Source organism: Poecilia mexicana, unplaced genomic scaffold, assembly GCF_051168715.1.
Source record: "Poecilia mexicana isolate PSO_F unplaced genomic scaffold, ASM5116871v1 scaffold_2, whole genome shotgun sequence".
Classification (NCBI taxonomy): Eukaryota; Metazoa; Chordata; class Actinopteri; order Cyprinodontiformes; family Poeciliidae; genus Poecilia; species Poecilia mexicana.
In genome coordinates, this window is record NW_028263371.1 from 51317872 (window position 1) to 51336868 (window position 18997).

The window sequence follows — 18997 nt, forward strand, 5'->3', positions numbered from 1 at the left end:
TGACTTTACCTGCTTTTTAACTTATTTTAACTCCAGAACCTGAGCATTTAATCACTGAAAAGAAGAGGGATAAGTTATATGGATGAACAGACAACATGGCCATATCCCATATTTCCTTATTTCACTGCGGTGTTGTTACATGTCTTTACTGGTTGTTGAAGACGTCTAATACCCCTCTGTCCACTTTTTCACTACTGTTGAATTTAAGGACAATGTTCAGTTATTTTCAGGTACAGGGCAAGAACAGGACAAAGTATGAGTGGAAAAAACAGCCAAATTCAAAGAAAATCATGTTTTAAAAAGCCCGGGAGACACAGGGAAATCTGTCTGTTTGGGAAATGAAGATAAAGAAATTGGGGGTGAAATTCATTTTTTTCACAGTATTGCAAATCTGTTCAATCATTGCCAATTTTTTTCAGCGCTTCAATTTGGACTGTTAATCAAGCATTATGTTTTTTTTTTTTCAACTTCCTATTAGTCATACTGGGAATACATTCAACAGATCAGCTGACGTATACAGGAAGGTCGCTGCAAGCAAAGCTAAAGACAGCTGGTGTTTATGCTAAGAGCCCATCCACAGGCATATCTGTGCAGTGACCTAAGACAGCCTTGTGCCTGTTAAGACCATCTCCTGACCATCAGGCCTGTGTGTGAGCGTCTCCATGGACTTGATAGTGCTCTGCTCCAAGGATGTGGACTGGCAGGGGGAGAATATAACATCTGCTCTGAGCAGGAGTGTTACTGGTACGCAGATTTAGAGAACAAAATCACCAAGCAAAGGTCAAAATGATCTGTTGGAGAGAAGCTGCTGATTACAGTACCTGGCAAATCATGCACAGCATCTGTTGGTATAAGACAACATGGCTGCTCAAATGTATGTTAAATTTACTGGCCACCGGGGTCCCATCGTGTCTGTGAAACAAGCAATAAAACATCCCCTCCACCCACATCATATGAGCTCTGAGGAAACAACACTTATGCTGGTTTTGGTAATCTGATTTTTTAATTTACAAAGGGAAATGTAAGAAATTTGGGATTTGTTGTTCAAAAGACCATTTCCATTACTGAGAATGAGTTACTGCCCAGGGTGAGTCATCCATGGGCAATTTCTTTCCAAAATGACTCGCGCTTACTGAGCACCCGTCTGTGGAGTCACACAGCAAGATGGAAAAATTTAACTTATTTTTGCTGTCCTTTCCAACTGAAGTAATAAAACAGTGCCAAGACATTTATTATCAGTTCATACTTGATATTTTTCCATTTATGCTAATTAAATTGATGTGATACCCACTGGTCAGCCTAAGATGTATGAATGGCTCCACAAATGCATTTTCTGCCTTTTTGTTCCTCTTGTGTGCTTTGTAATAATATAAATTAAAATATACAAATAAACTTTGTTGAACTTGTTTTCAAAAATTATAACTTAATATTGGTGTTTTATATTTCTGTAAGAAGAAAGACATGCTGCATAAAAAAGCATCCAGCACGAGTTCTATTTTACACATCTGTGACTCACTTTGTGCAGTGACTAATTTGAAGAAACTCATGATGTCTGCCTAACATTGTCGCTGTATTATTAATAGTCCAGACGCCACTTTCTGCACCTCATTTTAAATCTATCAAACTTGTTTTTTTTTAATCCAGCTCCAATATATCGCTACTTATTGAGAGTTTTATGCAGCTACTTTTCCAAATTCCTGCAGTAGCTTGCTGTGCTGCCATGTAAAAACTTGAACTGAAAAAAACAAACAAAAGCCTGTAAAAGTAAGAGAAGATCCAGCTTCAAGTGTTATTGTTGCATCAGTTTTCCTCTAGAACAGCACTACAACTAATACAACTAATACAACTAATACAACACTTCTCCACTTACAAAAACTTCTATGGAAGTTAAAGAGTAATATTTCTAATAAGATGATTTGTTATCTCTTTAAGTCACCACCAGATGGTGTTAAGTGGTCTACTAAAGGTTTTGCTGTATTAGGCATCTTCTGTTCAAATATTAAGTTCAGTGTTTTGACAAACAAGAACAAGTATGGAACTAGAATGACATTGCTGTGAAGTAACAGTTTAGCATCTGTCACACATCATGCATTGTTTGTATTGATGTAAAAAATCTGAAATTAAATTGTGAATAAAAGTAAAATATATAAAAAAAATAAGTAATACATATAAAGTCTTCAAAAAGATATTAAATCAAAGCACAGTGAGCAGGAAAGTCTTCATCTGCAAATTAAAGAAAGATCATTTCACAGCCAGTGTAAAACAGTATTAAAAGGCTGATCCTCTTAGTTTTGTATCTGGCTTTTGGGATTACATAGAACTTCATTTGAGACTCAGAGAGTTTGAGTTGAAGCATGTGGCTTTAACAATCCAGTAATTTAAGAAGGAGCTTGAATTTGCAGGACCCTGAAAATTAAAGTTTTGAATTGAATTCTAAGACAGGTGACCAGTGCAAATTCACTGAAACACGACTGTTACAAACTGTCTCAAAGACTTAACTAAACTTTCTGTTGTTACACGTTAAAAGTGGGTTAGTAATCTAGATGAGGGAACATTACTAGAATGTTTTGACACCAAACTTTGGAGAAATTTCTGAAATTATTCAAAATAATTTATTTACATTCAAGGCTGGACAAAAGCAACACCTAGTTTCCTAAAATTAGGGCTGACAGGACTTTAAATGACTAAACATGTAAACCATCTTCTCTGATGTAAGGAAAAACTCTCAGTCTCCTCACAGTTCAGTGCAGGGAAGTTATGATTTGTCCAAGAAGGTGTACATACAGTAAAAAGAAGTGGGTCCAGGAAAGGTGCCTTGGGGTATCCCACATATTAGATTTCACTACAGTTTCAGTTTAAAAGGTTGGATTTGAACTGCTTTTAAACCATCCCAGAGATTCCCACCACATTATCATTCCTGTAAGTTAGATGGTGTGTCAAAGGATTATAAAATTCAATTTATTGAAGACTAAATAAATAAATTTCACAAAAAGAGATTGATATTCATCCAAAAAGTTTTGTTGTTCAAGACACTAACTTGATTAGTCATGCTTTTGCAAAGGTTCTTTTTAATGCATTAGAGGAGTAGGTCTTGTCAGTTTGTTTTAAAAGGAATGATTTATTTGTGTTCTGCCTCACCTGCCATTAAAATAAAATGTGACCGAGTCTTCGACACATTCTTTGGGTCCGTCTTTTTGGCTCTGAATGTTTAAATGTGTTTTTCAGGATTGAAATGAGTTCCACTGTCCTCGGGTCGAAGAAATGTGCTGAAATCATTTCGCTCTTCGATATATCCATAACAGCTATCCGCTGCCAGATAGTTAAAGGTTGTGTTGTTATGCTCTGTAGGCGTTGCCACTAAATGCTGCTGATTAGACATTGCCTTGTTTTCACCCATTTTCAGTTTTGTGGTCTTTTTCTTAGATGCTTCTCAATTAATGTACCGTTTGGGATTGTTGTGCAGTAAAAAGTACTCTTACGATTAAATTTTCCTCACACGCATATGAGATGAAGTCATGTTATCTAAGTAACACCTGTTGTCATGCAGTCTAAACACACCCAGTCTTTTAAAAGGCTTTTTTTTTTATCAATTTGAGCGCTGAGATTCAGCTCGAGTCTCCTAAAAGTCCAAGGAGAGGGGTGGTGTTCCCAGAGGGGTGTTTGCTTAAGCCTCATTTTATAGTCATGATGCTTATTCCAGACACGATCTGAGGCTGAAACACAGAGAAGTGGCACAAAACTTGTAAACCACTTCCTCTCTTCAGAATTTAGATGACTTGTTGCTGTTTTTACGAGATAACCATATTTTCTTTTCTATACTTAGATGCACCAAACATGGTTTGGATGTTGTTTTCCTCACACAGACCATGCCGTGTTGGTTTAACCGACGAATGTCGCCTTAAGATCCAAAAACTCCTTTCATGCAAGAGAGATTTGTATGCAACTGGTGGAGGTATTTCCTGCATTATTTTCATTTTGCTCCCTGGTATGCCCTTTGATGCCGGGGCACATACTGTACATTGCATTAAAGCTGATTGCAGCTTACCTTTAAAGGTAAAAATGCCTGGAGCGATCTGGATGGTGATCTGTGGTCAAGGCTAACTTCTGCTCTGAGTTATCACTTCAATGTGCCGTGACATTCTAATGGCTCGGTCCCAGGCCGGATCAAAGAGCTGTTTGTGGTCAGGGATGGAGATTACACTTGGCCGCTGTGCCATTCCCTCATAGCAGCCAGAACAGATCCCAGAGGTTTTCAAATCCCAGATGTTTATAGGCCCTGTACCAAACAAACAAGACGCACATCACTGAACACAGTCATGCAAACGTAATCTTTCTTTGTGTTATGCATGGTTCAAATTGTGTCTGTTGCCTGCATTTGTGCTCCTAGACCTAAATCTGTCTCCAGAGATTAAACAAGGACAAGAACTAGAGGACAAGTTTAGCTTATGGCCTGGATTCTCAAACTGTGGTACAAGTATCACTAGTACTACAGAGGAAACTTTTATATGAATTATTTACAATTAGGAGTGTCAGTTATTTAAAACAAAAATAATCAGATGAATTACTCTGTAGTGATGTGATTAATCACAATTAATCTATTCTTTACTTTGTAAACTTGGAATGTGTCTAAGAAAATCTTTTATTGTCTCACATCAAACATGTCTGAAGACTGTCAGTTTTCCAAGTTCTCATATTCAGGAAGGTTTAAAATAAGTGACTTTGTGTCAAACGTTAATTTTACTATAGCTAAACTGGTTCTTTGGTGGAAGGGTAATTAATTGTTGCAATATGTAGAAGTTTTTGTACATAATAAGATGATTAGGATAACTCTCAGGAGTACTTTTTAAAGCAAAATTTGTTTGACTCTCCTCGCTCATTGTTTCAGTCTCAGTTGTGACTGCAGTAGACGCTGCTGTAAACTAGACCTCTGCAGGAGAGACACTTTTAGGTCAGAATAAGTAAAGCAATTAATCTCCATTATGTAATATTAACATGTTAAACTTTTTAGATTAATCTCATTAACCCGTTAACGTGTTAACGTTGACAGCCCTGCTTGCAATATAAAAATGAAGCAAAATAACTTTTATACAGCGTTAACAAGTCCAATCTCAACACGTATAAGTGGTTAAAGCACATTGCCATTTGCTTTAAATGAATCCAGCGCTATAAGGAGGTAAAGTGGTTAATATTTCACAAACTCCCAGTAGAAATCAAAACAGTTGAGAGTAAACCAGATCTGAGATTATTATACTCAATGATCAGTGTCTTGTATTGTTAAAGTACTTTTAACAATACAATACACTGTATTGTTAAAAGTGCAATACAGTACAATTACCTGTATGTAAAAAGTGTATATCTTGTCTTCATTAAAGGCGTCCAAAGAACCATGTCCACAAACAGAAGTTGAAAGTTTGGGCTATTTTTCGCTGCACACTCAGAAACTAACAGCTACATGACACAACGTTTAGCTCATTGTCACGTCAGAAGCTACTGTTTTAATGTATCTTATTTGAAAAACATTGCAGTTAGTGAGGTGGCACTAAGCGGTTTAAAATTACTTTCAGTAATACAAGAAAGTCAATATATAGGCAAGAAGGTTCAAGGGGAAAGAAACTGAGCAAATAAAAAGAATAAGAGTGGAAGACAGATGAGATGCGCAGGAGCTGCAGAGCGTTTTGGCTCTGACTCTACAGTCCCTGTCAGAGTTCAGCAGCACAAATCATCTGTAGGAAGTGACACAGTCTGTCACTGATTAACAAATCATAATATTGCAAAGAACATGAAAGAACAGGTGTGTGGGTCAATTCCGACTATGTCTGTTTGATTTGCAGATTCATTAACATCCTTGTTTTCCACACTGTAATTCCCAGGTGGGGAACGGCTTCAAACCACAGGCCTAATTGGGAGCATGTGTTTTTGCACAGCGTCCAAGGCATGCTGGACTTTTCCAGGCTCAGTTCAACTTCTGGAAAGGATCTCACAAATCCAGTATAGGATGTATTTCAATAAATCAATGTAAAACATTTTAAATTACCATAAGCACTGGGCAAGTTTCTTTGCTGATGGTTCTAAGGACATTTATCCGCCCTCCCTTTTGTTTCAGCCTTTAAGAGTCCCTTCACTCTTTTCAAACTGTCCAGACCACTTGAGTGCCTGTGTAAAGAATAAGGTGGGTCTGGATCTGACAGGCGCGTCTCTTGAGTCGGCAGCAGACCAAACTGTGGCCGTCAGCTGGGCGGGATCTGCTCCTGGCAGGCGGCACAACGTCCTGGGACGGCCGTCCAGGAGACAACTGTCTTATTAATTAGAAGACCAAGACACTGATTAGGTTCAATTATGGTACAATATTTAAGTCTAATAAAGATAATAGTTAGACTTACCAGGTAATTATGATCTAGTAAAGTTGCAGTTTGTATCTTCAATAGGCTACATTATCTGCATCATCATCAGAAATATAGAGATTTTCACAGTTTGTTTCAGGTATTCGTGGATTTTAGCAATTTATAGGCAGTTTGCAGGCAGTCTGGTACTCACAATGCACCGCTGTGAATACCAGGGAAACACTGTAACTTGGCATATATGACCTAATTTTCCTTTTGGATTCTACTAAAGAGGTTCAGAGACGTGAAAACTGGCCTAACTGTCATCTTCTGACTTGATTAACACTAACTAATCCTGCCATAGCAACATAAAACCTGCAAAAAGGTAAAACAAGTCATCCACTTGTTTTTTGTTGAGTACCAAACAGACCTCTTTACCAATTTTTCCAAAAATAAATTTCAGACATGATTCACCTGTTTCATTGTGGATCATTTGGAGCTGATCATCTGCAGCCTCCCTCTGCATCAAAGCGCCTCATGCTGTCTGTGTTTACTGCAACAAGCCGGATCCCTTCAAATTAGCATCCTGAAGGACTTTCTGAAATCAAAACCATGTGTTTGCAAACATTTATCTTTGCTGAATTAGACTCTATCCCTGCTCTGTCCCCCAACCAACCCTGAAGAACGACCTCGTTTATGTGATGAAGCTGCAGCATAATTACAGCGTGCATCTCCTCGGTCGTTTGCCGCTTAGTTAGTCATATCATTTGCAAATTAGGGATGTATTAATGTGGCCTTTACCCAAAATATACTGGTTGAATTGAGTTCATTTTGTTTGAATATTTTGCATTTTGTAGGTCTTTTTGAAAGCTGTAATCTCAGCATGTAAAATCCATTGGAAGGGTACAGTGAAAGCATTAAATATGCCAAATTTACTTCAAAATCTTTTTGTCTGTGAAACTGAGGAAGGTCTTTCATGTGTTTCTGTCAGTGGTTCTTGTCAGCTGAGCTTCAATAGATGAAACAATCCTATTCAGGAGCTACTGGGTGCGCGTGGCCTGCTGCGCCACAACACTCAGATCTTCCACTGCTGCACATCCTGATTGTTTTTGTGTCAGAGACTACATGAGAGCACGCTTATAATTAGACATGTGTTTTCTGAGCTTTGAGTTATTCAGTTCATCTCTTTGTTTTTTTTTTTGTTGTTGAAGCGATGAACAATCGAAGACGAGGGGTGAGGAGTCCTGAAGAGCTTCTTTTCAGCCTTTAGAATTTGGCCACAGCGACCCACAGAGAACCGAGAAGGCGCTGAAGTATTTAATCAAGATGTTCCCAGGAAGCTGACACACACCAGATCCTCTCAGGTAGATTTCAGACTCTCTGTTGTCTTTCTGCCCTTAACCTCTTTACAGTATCAGATCTTATTCGGGGTAAAACATGGAGGATATTGGACTCCTTTTAGACTTTGATCCGGACGGCTCCACTGACTTTGCATGTTGGGGACAGATGGACCAAAACTTCCACTTTCAGACCCAGCTGGATTCCTTCCTGATGGACTGCCAGGCAGCCAGCGGTCAGCTCTCCCCCTGGTCTTCTTTTGGCTGTCAGTCTGTGTTTTCAGACACACAGCTGACGTTCACCGACTTGGACGTACAGTCACCGGGACTTGGCGCTTGCGCTGAAGGCGACGGATGCTCTGCCGATGAACCTCTGGAGGCGGCCAAGCGCCGGACACGGAGCCTGGTGGTCCACCAGCCATACAAGGTCCAACGGCACGCCGCCAACATCCGGGAGAGGAAGAGGATGCTGAGCATCAACTCTGCCTTTGAGGAGCTGCGCTGCCATGTCCCAACGTTTCCCTATGAGAAGCGACTGTCCAAGATAGACACTCTGAGGCTGGCCATAGCCTACATCGCCCTGCTGAGGGAGATCCTCATGTCGGGCTCTGACCCCAAGTCCTACGTTGATGAGTGCATGAAGAGCGGCTACAAGAATCAAAGCAATGCAATCTGGAACACAAGTGGTGAGATAAGATAAGATAAGATAAGCCAATTACTTCTCTTTCAGAAACTGCAGCTTAAATATGTGATAGTAAAGATCTAATATTACTGAAGTAAACCTCTGATTAAATATATTTATCAAACATTTTGATTTTCATATTCACATATGCAAAGGTCTTTTTGAAGTTGAAGGAAAATTAAGCAGATGATTTTAATCAAGAACTAATTGTTGTGCTGTTTTTTTTCCAAGGTTTTGAACAAAGGTTTTAATAAACTCACTGCTAGGGTTCTTCAAGTTGAATAATTGCACATTGGCTGTCAATATGTTTAAGTAAGTGGATTTACACTTGATGCAGTTAAATCTGTCATTGGGAAATAAAACAACTAAAGATTTGGTTTTGACTTTTGGGGAAAGTCAAATCATGATGTCATCTAAAACTGTCATCTTGCAACAACATATCTGGAAACTATTCACAACACTTCATTTCCACATTTTGTTATGCTACAAACTTAATCCAAAAATAGATTGTAACAGGTTTCCATCAAAATAACACACATAACGTCAGAGGCTTGAAAAATTTAGGTTTTCTTCCCTTTCTTCCTTTGCCACGACTCAAAATTGAGTGCAGATCTATTGTGTGTTTGCAGCTCATCCTTTAGATGTTTCTCCAGCCTGATTGGAGTCCAATTGTTCTAAATTCAGAAGAATTGACGTGATTTGGAAAGAAACACATCTTTATTGACTTCATTTCAGACTTCTGAGACCAGATTGCGCAAATCTGAAGGACAGCATTGAACACTCTGGTCTTCGTTATTTGGAAGAAGCACAATGTTGGAATCAAACTCTCCCTTGATCTGGTTCCCTGAACAAATGGAGTAAATTCTAAAGAACTGTCTTGGTCAGAGATATGATCAAGAACCCAGTCATCACTTAGGAAGAAATCCAGTGTTCCCATGTGAAAGGAGAAACAACTCAAGGTCAACCACTGACAATGCAGAAACCACTAGGCTTTTAGCACCGAGTGCCACTCAAATTCTTCAGAATAACACCTTAGAGAAACAATATCACCTGGGCTGATGAAACAAACCTGGTTCAATGAATTTAATTGTTAAATCTAAACTTGCCTGTCTACCAACGTTGTCCATCAAATCTGACTGAGGTTGGCAGGATCTGTAGAGAAGAATGGTAGAGAGGTGTGCCAAGATTGCAGAGAGAGTCCTAACTTAACTTGAGGCTGTAAAAATGATTTCTTTATATTAATTTGCAAAAATGTCAAAGAAACTTTTTTCACTTTCCCACTACAGGGTATTGTGTTTAGAAAGGCAATTAATTCAATCCATTTGGAGTAAGTCTGTAACAACAAACCATAGGAGAACGAAGCGCTGTGAATATTTTCTGAGTGCTCTTTAATTAGTCTGACAGGTTTTGGACGGATCATGGTGAATCCCATGAGGCTAATGCAGCCTTGAGCAGCTTTCTCTGCCTTCGGTTTGCACTTTATTCCCAGGTGTGGTTCCCAGAGGCATTCGGCCTTAAATGAGCCTCGGTTTCCTTGTATTCATACTAGCTTCTTTGTCTTAATTAATTCTTTGGGAATGGACTCTGAAAGCTCTTGTAGCTTTTCATGCGTAAGTGCTCCTCTTTTCGTAAAGCCCACACTGAAGACTTGTTAAACAGTCATTAAAATGTATTAAAACTCATGCTTTTGCTCCGTTTTTGTCCCTTTGTGCCCCCCAGATCTGACAGCCCGTCTCTCCTGGATAAAGTGGGATTAGCTGGGAAACACGATGGTATCCTGAGTCTGTCGGCTGCAGCTATGTGTCAAAGACGGACAGACCTGCTGGCGTGGTGCAGCCTGCTGACAGACATCTGCAGACTTCTCACCAGGTCACACACCTCCGCCTTTATCAGCCTTCCTCGCCACTTTGTTCCAAGTAGCTTTTAATATTCTAATTCACTATTAACTGGTAATTGAGAGGCATTGTTTCAGAAATTGGGGTAATAAGGAGTCCTGGCACAGCACAGCTTTCCCAAACGGATGCCATTTGTCACGGAGAGGCAAAGCTGGCATCAAACTCAAAGGACTCAAACTTCTGCACACGGAGCTGAAGGGTTTTCTGGACTCGTTTTCATCACGCTGCAGTCGATGTGTTGAAAACAGCCTTCATCTTGTAAATAAAAGATCGAAATGGACGGTCAGGTGCTGCTTCCAAACAGCAGAAACTGAATTACTCAAATAGCTGTTAATTGTGTTTTATTTAAGCTTTTCATTTGTATTTTGAAATAAACCGGATTATGAAATTGCTTTCCATGAAAAGATGTAGACTACATATCATCACCTTTTTAAAATAATGGCCTCAGTCATTTTTTGCCAGAAGTGATTTAGGCCAAAACGAAAAAACACTTTTGGAAAAAAATGACTTGTGCCATTATTTTAGGAAGGTGATTCAATATTAAGAACATTTTTAATCATGAAATGTGACTATTTTGTCTTGGAGATGTGTTTTCCGCTTCCGTTTTAAGATTATAAGCTCTCTGAGCAGTTGGGCTAAAATGCTAAACATCTTTAAACATCTTTCAAAACCATCAAACTATGTTTGCAATTTGTGCTGATTGGAAAAAAGTCAAGTGACAAAAATGCTGCCTTACTATTTTACATTGCATTTTCACTGTTTTTTTTATTATTTTCTTTGCTTGAGATTTAATATAAGCGTATTATTTCAAAGAAAATAGATATTAAAAGGAACTCTGAGGACAGGGGAAGTTATCTTCAAATCTCACTGGAGGGAAACTAATGCGGGATTATCACTCTGATTCTGTAAGGATTATAAATAATTATTTTTCCTACACTTCACAGATATTATCAGAGATGTTTAGAATCTGCCAGATTTACTGACCTAACCCTAATCCAGAACAGATAACAGGAGACCAGAAAGATGATCAGCTGTAAACACTGACCCTAAATCTCAAACATTCCTTTTAAAAATATTTCATAATCCCTTGATCTGTTTCTTTTTATATTTTTTACTGCATTTCCCAAATTCTAAAGAACACCAAAAAAACTTTTATTGTTGCAGTGTTTCCTAATCCTCACAGGGGGATCTCAACCCATCAGAATACCATTCGTCTGAGATATGAATTAGTCATCTGAGCGGAAATTCTGGAGGCCAGAAGGAGTAGATCCTTCCAGTCTGGGGCTTACATCAGGGTCTGTATTTTATTTATTTATTTTCTCTTGTTTTTTGCACCGAGGTGGTTTATTGATTTAACTTCCGACCGACCTGCTCTGACAAACGCCGAGAGGCTGTACTCTCGGCTGGCAGGTGTGTTTATCGTGTCAGAGGAGCTCTACAGTCCTTGGCGTTGGACTTGTAAATATAATCAGTGCATTGCATCCTGTGAGGGAGTGGGCTAAATTTAAATCTAAAACAGTTCTGTGTAAAGGTCACGCAGCAGCCAGAACAGAGATTAATTGATTTTGATCTTTTAGAAACTGCTTAGATAAAACTGTGCAGCTACAGTTAGTGGTATACCTAAAGATGACTTTAAAAAAGACATTTTATTACAGTAGTAATAGTGTGAGATTGAGCAGCGAGCAAATTTAGGAGAGTTACTATTTCCATGTAGTCAGTTTCTGACCTAGAGTACGAGAATGATATTTACTTGTCTTTCCTATTTAAGTCTTCAGTCTCGGATCATATCTATATTAGAGGTGTAGCAATACATAAAACACACAAGATGATTCAAGGTATTGAGTTCACAAGAATATTAGTTTAAAGAAAACTTCACATATCAAATGTATGCTTTAAAAATCCTCTTATTCTGCATTTTCATTGGTTTGGGTCGGGTCTTAAGTTGCGATAGTGGTGCTTTCTGCCGCTTTCAGAAACAACTTCCTGTTCATGTCTCGTTTCTCACTCTTGCTTTTTGTCGTTCTTACTGGGAACCCAAACTACTGCCAAACAGTTGATTTAAGACTTGTCGGGGCATCTTCTATAATGAAGTCAGGACGACTGCAACTAGCTAGAGATGAGATGGTAAATATTGTGATGTTTCAATATCTTGTACGACATGTTTCTACACCCCAGGGAAACAGGAAGCTATGAACAACTAATACGTTTCCAAAATACTTTTATCAAGTGAAAACATTAAATAAACACAATAATGCCAAAAGTATTTGCTCATCCATCCAAATTGTTCAGTTCTATAAACCCATAATACTGGTGGACAATATTCAGCATGCAGACTGGTTCTACAAACATTTGTAAAAGAATGGGTCTCTCCCAGTTTGGCAGACTTCCAGTGTTATAAAACGATGGAAGACAACTTGTGCAATATGTCCAGGCATTATGTCAATGTCTACTTGCTCTTCACAAGTCAAACGTCACTGGCATCGTTACAAAGTGGAAATGATTGGGTGTGACAGAAACTCAGCACAACATTACTAAGCAGGTTCAGCCAATGAGGCGCTTTCACACTTTCAAACTTCATGCAGCCTTCAGATTTACTGAACAAGTCCAATCCTATCCTGCAACTTTTGGATAAACTAAAGCAAATATGTGACCCAATTTAAATAACTAGTTTGTATTTCCAGTCTTTGGCGGAGCTGAATGACATGCTGATGAGGGAGTTCAGAGTAGAAATGCATCTAAACCTTGCAGGACAGCAGCTCTCAACTGGACTTGGACCCCCGTTATGCAGCTTCATGGAATGGGTTCCCATGCTGGGGCAGAAGACTCCAAGGTTTATGTCAAATGGGAAAGCATTATAGCATTGGGCTGTTTTTTAGGGATGATACTGAAGTTTATATTGTGAAGGAAAATTGGGAAATACTTTCAACAAAACATAAATGCTGCAGTTGCATTTATTGTTTTGGACTTGTTGATGAAATTTCTGAAAGAGGATAATTCCCTCATCAGTATATCCCAGTGTTGAAATTTTTCAAACTATTTCAGTGATGAGATTATTTTACCGCATCATTTATGTATTTTTATTTTTATGACCAGAGGTGCCATTAAATTTGGAAGGGCGCTAGATTGGCTTATATTTTTATATTACAGGAAATCTATTACATGCGGTTTCTCTGTCTCTTTTCTGTTCCTCTCAGTAACTCCCCCCCCCCACACCTCCCCCCCCCAAAAAAAATACAAATTTCAATGATGTTTATATATAGTAAAGGGAAAGAGACTGTTTTATGGTCAAATTTTATAGGTTAAGTCCACAGAGCTTTCACAGCAGAATGACATCATTAATATAAGAAAGAGGGCTGGGCGGCCTGGGTGTGTAACTTTTTAAAAACAATATTACCAGATGCGTAATCCCCTAAAAATACACGGTGTACACAGCTTCCCAGCTTTTCATGAGCAGCATTAACTCAATCTGTCCTTCAGGGCTTCACTGAAGCATTGTCCTAAAAAAAAAAAAAAAAACATTTGACATGGGATCTTTAAGCTCATTAATCTGTTGCAGTGTAATTTATCTCCAAATGTCATCAGAAAATTAAATAAGTGAGAAGAGAAAATTGTAATTTTTCACATAGTTGCATGATAATTCTGCACATAATTGCCCAACAATTGTGACTGACCACAGAAAAAGCAGGACCAGGTCTACTCTAAGCCATCGAATGATGTCAAATAGGTGGAAATCAAAAGAGAAATTAATGAGATGTGACCATTTGAATGTTGGAACTCTAAAATTCAGAAAAAAAAAACAGATTGCAAAGTTTCTTCACAAACCTGCTTCTTTTCTCAGAAATGTATGTTTTTTTCTTCTTTTTCTCTGTTTGTTCTCTGCCAACTTGTTCCTACATTTGCTGTGGAAAATCACAATTTTCTCCTAAGAAAGTCAAAAACAAATGAAACCTTGGATCTGAGAGAGTAGAATAAATCCACAAAATTCCACTAACCTAATAATTATTCACACAGGATGTATCAAGAATGTCATTCAGGCATTTGGATAAAACTGTTACCTGCTGAGACAGGTTGGCTGGAAATGTACAGTTCTACAAACATCTATATAGAGAGAAAAGATTTTCTGGGCTGCAGTTTTCACCCTGAGACCAGTCAGTCTGGCTGATGGGGTTTAAGAAATGAACCTTTATCAGGTTTCTTTTACCTGGTTGACAGAGCGTTTGATCTGCCAACCAGGTGACCTGACCAAGTTGCAGAATAATCACCCGTCCTTCCTCTAAAACTCTTCCACCCAGCTCTCATCCTCATGGTGATCCGGATCTGCTTTTCTCATCTCTGCTCAGCTTCAGAGGATCTTTTTCTTTTATCTTCTCAGTGGATCATTAGGATCAGAGTGTGTGTGTGAGTGTGTCCCAAACTTGAAACAGACCCTTTAATATTTGAAACCTTCTCGGATGTGAATTGGATCAGTCAGATGCTTCCTCGTCATTAGACCTGCAGCCCCCCTCCAGAGGTCGGATTAAACCCGCTGTGGTAGAGTTGAGTCTCTAAAGTCAGATCAGTGGTGTCCAGTGGAGAGGTGGGGATGTTACTGGTTACACAGGTGACAGTAAGACTGTAAACAACCCACTTCTTGTTGACAACCACAAACTGCTCCGACCCAATCAGAGGAACAAACACAACTGTTTGCTCAGTCCAAGCCCTGAAAGGCTGGGACCAGCCAGGCCACCTGGCTGAAACATCGCTGTGAACCTGGACTAACCCTCCTGCTAACCTTGGCACCAGGGTCACAAGTGCAGCCCTAATTACTCTGAATTATTTGTGGAAGAGGCCGGTCCATCAGCACCCGAGTGCACGGCTTTGCTCATTTGTTCAGCAAATTTACTCTGACCCCCATCAACACCGACCAAGCCCCCTCCCCAACCCGTTTCTCCTGGTGAAGTCCAGATTCTGGAAGTAGCACGTGCATAATGAATTTAATTGTGTTATAACCAATGTAATTGCTCAGGTGACACTGTTGTTTGTAACTGTCAAGTCAGTGAAGAGAGCTGAGGAGAAGTGTGACTGAACGGAGCTTCAGCTGCTTTTTACCGACCATGAACCTTCAAATCAACACCTGGTCCAAAAACAGTTGTGCATTTTTATTCTGTGAAAGTCTAGAGTCGTCTCTTATTGCCTTTTCTCCATGGTAACTCTAGTGGAGCTGCAGAAATTCACGGCTGACGAGGGAGAATCTTTTAATATTGTTTCAAGAAAATGACAAGAAGTCCTATTTTCAGTTTGATAGCCCACTCAGGTGGAGTGGGCTACACCAGAAAAAAAATTGGCAAATGTGGTTTAATCACAATTGATGTCATTAATAATATTGCAGATTTACCTTTTCCTAACATCCTGTAAAAGGATGTCATTTCTACATAACTTGGGTTGTATGCTGAAGTGTCTTTAACTGATACAATAAAACTTATAAGTATACTTATATAAGACATAAGTACTGACACTTATATCAGGGGCAATCGAGAAAACAAAACTGTTTGGTTCCTTTATAAAATCCATGATTTTTTGTTTTGGCTGAAACAGACCCATAGCTGTAAATCATGGCATCTTGTCTTCACGCACTTCTCCAGAGCATAAAACCTCAGAGGGCTGCACTTCAAAGCCCCACAGCCATAACTTCACATGGCAGTGGAGCACACTCAGGTACTGAGCTTACAGTTTTTGAGGAATGGGGGGGGGGGTAAGCTGTGCCCTGTTTTCCTTCCACCTTCAGATATCAAAGCAAACTCTGACAGTGGGGGTCTCTGGCATCTCGGGCCCCCTTTCCACAGACGAGACAAAGTACTGCGCAACGAGCCTGCATTGCATTAAACAAAGTCTAAATGTTTCAAGCTGTTACACACTCCCTGGTGAAACCTCTATGAAAGGGCCCCTAATGCGATTTCAGAAACACGTTGTCATCGGCCCCAGGGCAGCAGGATGGAGAGGTGTGGGTAAATGCATTAGCAGGTTCTCGGTGTTTCAGGTTGACTCTATGACTGCAGGTATACCTACGGTTTTATAACCGAACGCTTACCTCAAAAATAAACCGAGGTATTTATTGGGAGTGAGGAATAGTCAGCTTAATTTATATAAAGGTTATTGTGCAATTTGTCACCATGGAGGTATTTTTACTGACTCTGTTTAAATCTTTGAGTCAGACCGGTTATTCTCATGTTCTGATAATAGGAAGTCAGATTTTACTCTTTTAAAACTGTCTGGTTTGGTTCTCACTGTTTCTCAAGAGGTTTTTTATTAAACATTTTTTCATTAGAATCTTTTTCCTCATTTTTTTATTTGTCCTTTACTTGTTAATGCCTCACTTACTAAGAACTATTAATTATTAAAACTATACCTGCCTTTATTTTCTATATTGAATAATGGCAGATATAATTGAAATAAATGGTAATATATTGACGGAAGCAAAGAAAGGAACTGTTTCATGGTATCGTGTGAAACCTTCAGCTGGGATCTCAAAACTCTCATTGCTACCATTTATGGAAAGTGAGGTAATGATAGGAAACCATTAAGCACGAAGAACTTCTTTACTGACGCAAATTTAGGTGCTGAGATAAACAAAACAACATTATTTTCCTTACCCTGCAATAAAGAAAAACCTACTATTTAACTGATATTGTCAAGACCAAATAGTTAAACCATTGCTATTTCTGAAGTTCTCATCCTACAAATTACAAAATACTGTGATAAAATTTTAACTCCGTATCATTAGTCTCTAATGTTGAGTATTTCTGACTTTGATTTTGTGCACAAACAGATGTTATCTGGTTAGAACATCTCACTGGATTACAAACCTGGGAGGTTATTGGGGGAACAGTCAAAAACAAAAGCACAGCCTTGTGTAATCTTCAGATAAATACGCAGTGACAAACCTGTTTTAATGGTTACTTGGCCTCTGTTGGCAAACTCCCATCTCCAATCACACAGCATTATGTGGATTTATTGAAATAAACACAATTATATGATTTTTGTGGAAAAAGGACATATGAATCATTGTAAATCTAAATGTCAGAAACCCTGAAGAACAAGATTTTGCTCAACAACAACAGAAATTGGCTCATTGAAAGCAAACTATGTAGAAATGTACCATTTTTGTGCAGAGCAGTGTTATGCAGTAATTCAACACTAATCGTGGATTGCTGTTGTGTGTGACGTGGAGTCACATGAGTCACAGTTTCACAATTTACTGGAAGTGAGCTGTGCAATAAACCAGACATACTGTGCAGTTTTTCCCCTTTTGTCTTTTAAATATTGGCATCAATTCGCTCGGAACATTTTATTGAACAGACAAATTAAACAGCATGTTATCTTTTCATTGACAATAAGGTATAACACTTGAATATGACAAACTTTCAGCCACTAATTAAATTTGCTCAAGCTAACTCTGACTCAAAGATAATATATTGAAAGATAAGCTTTCAGAAATTCAGTCCTGTTTGCTTTAAGAACAGGTACGTTGTGTTCTTCAGAGGTGGGTACTGTCCTGTAAATGTTTTAAAACTTCAAGGAGCTTTAAAGTGGCCGTGCTGCTGTGTGGATAATAGATTATTATTCATAGAATAGAAACCAGCTGTGCTTCAGTTTACAGATCATCTTCAGTTCATCTTGAACACCAGGTGCAGGCGCAGTCACTCAATTTTCACAAGAATTCGCTGAATTATTTTTAATTATGTTCACGCTGAACAGCACACTTAAGCTTTATTTATATGTAGTAGAGTAATTCAAACTAAATGGTATTTAAAAGGAAAATGATAAAACTGCACTTGGCTCCAGCCCCCATGTCGAACACTGGCAGCTGCAGATGCCAGTGTCTTTCTTTCAGAATGACTCAAGTTCAGTCAGTCAGACTGAATGGAGAGCATCGCAGAGTGATGGACTTCTGCCTGGACTTTGACTGGGCCATTCTAACTCTAATTCTAAACCATTTCATTGCAGCTCTGACTGTTTATGGTTGTTTTCCTGCTGGAAGTTGAACACCAGTTTTAGGGTGGCCATTTATTGGATCATTTTTATCACAATAACATTTTTGGTTTATTGTTGTCTTGATACATCCCAATTAGTGACGTTATAAAAACTGACGGAATTATCAGAAATAATGTTTTTACTATTTTCTCCACGTCAATAATAATAATTAAATGTAAAAATATTAATAAATGTTGTTACTGGGTACAGCTTAGTGATATAAATCTCACCTATTTAAAGTAAATGGGATCCTGAAGAAGCAAATTTCATATGGGAATGTTTTTCAAAATCAATATTTGTGTTGCTATCATTGCTGTTCACAGTCATACCTACAGAAATGAAGTAATAACTAATTTATTATCAATTTTACTGTTATAATAATAGTACCACTAAATATTGTGATAAAATCCTAATTCTATATCTGTTTTGTAGCATCCCCAATGTTTTCTGTCAGGATTCGCATCTTTTTAGCTCCCTAATTATTCCTACCAACTGTTTTATGAAGTTCATAGATAATATTGAAAGACATTCCCACCAGAGTTGTGAATCTCAGCCCCATTAAATCAAACCCAGGTTGACTCTTTTTACTAATCATGTGATTTATGAATGGTTTTATTTAGAGCTCTTGGATTAAATGGGAATAAATACAAATGCACTTGACTCTTTTCAGATTTAGTTTTTCATTCGAACCATGTGTGTTTTGTTTTACTTTACAGCTACGGATTATTTTGTGTTGGTCTACCACATCAAATC

At 38.5% G+C, this 18997-nt stretch overlaps 1 protein-coding gene across 1 annotated transcript; it reads left to right on the top strand.

The window, feature by feature from the left end:
• The first annotated feature begins 7253 nt into the window (after positions 1 to 7253).
• On the top strand, positions 7254 to 10289 carry LOC106920701 (protein Fer3). Its single transcript, XM_014991870.2, has 2 exons — positions 7254 to 8343; positions 10059 to 10289. The coding sequence occupies exons 1-2, from the start codon at positions 7758 to 7760 to the stop codon at positions 10094 to 10096; spliced, it is 624 nt and encodes a 207-aa protein (XP_014847356.1). The 5' UTR covers positions 7254 to 7757; the 3' UTR covers positions 10097 to 10289.
• Positions 10290 to 18997: the final 8708 nt, after the last annotated feature.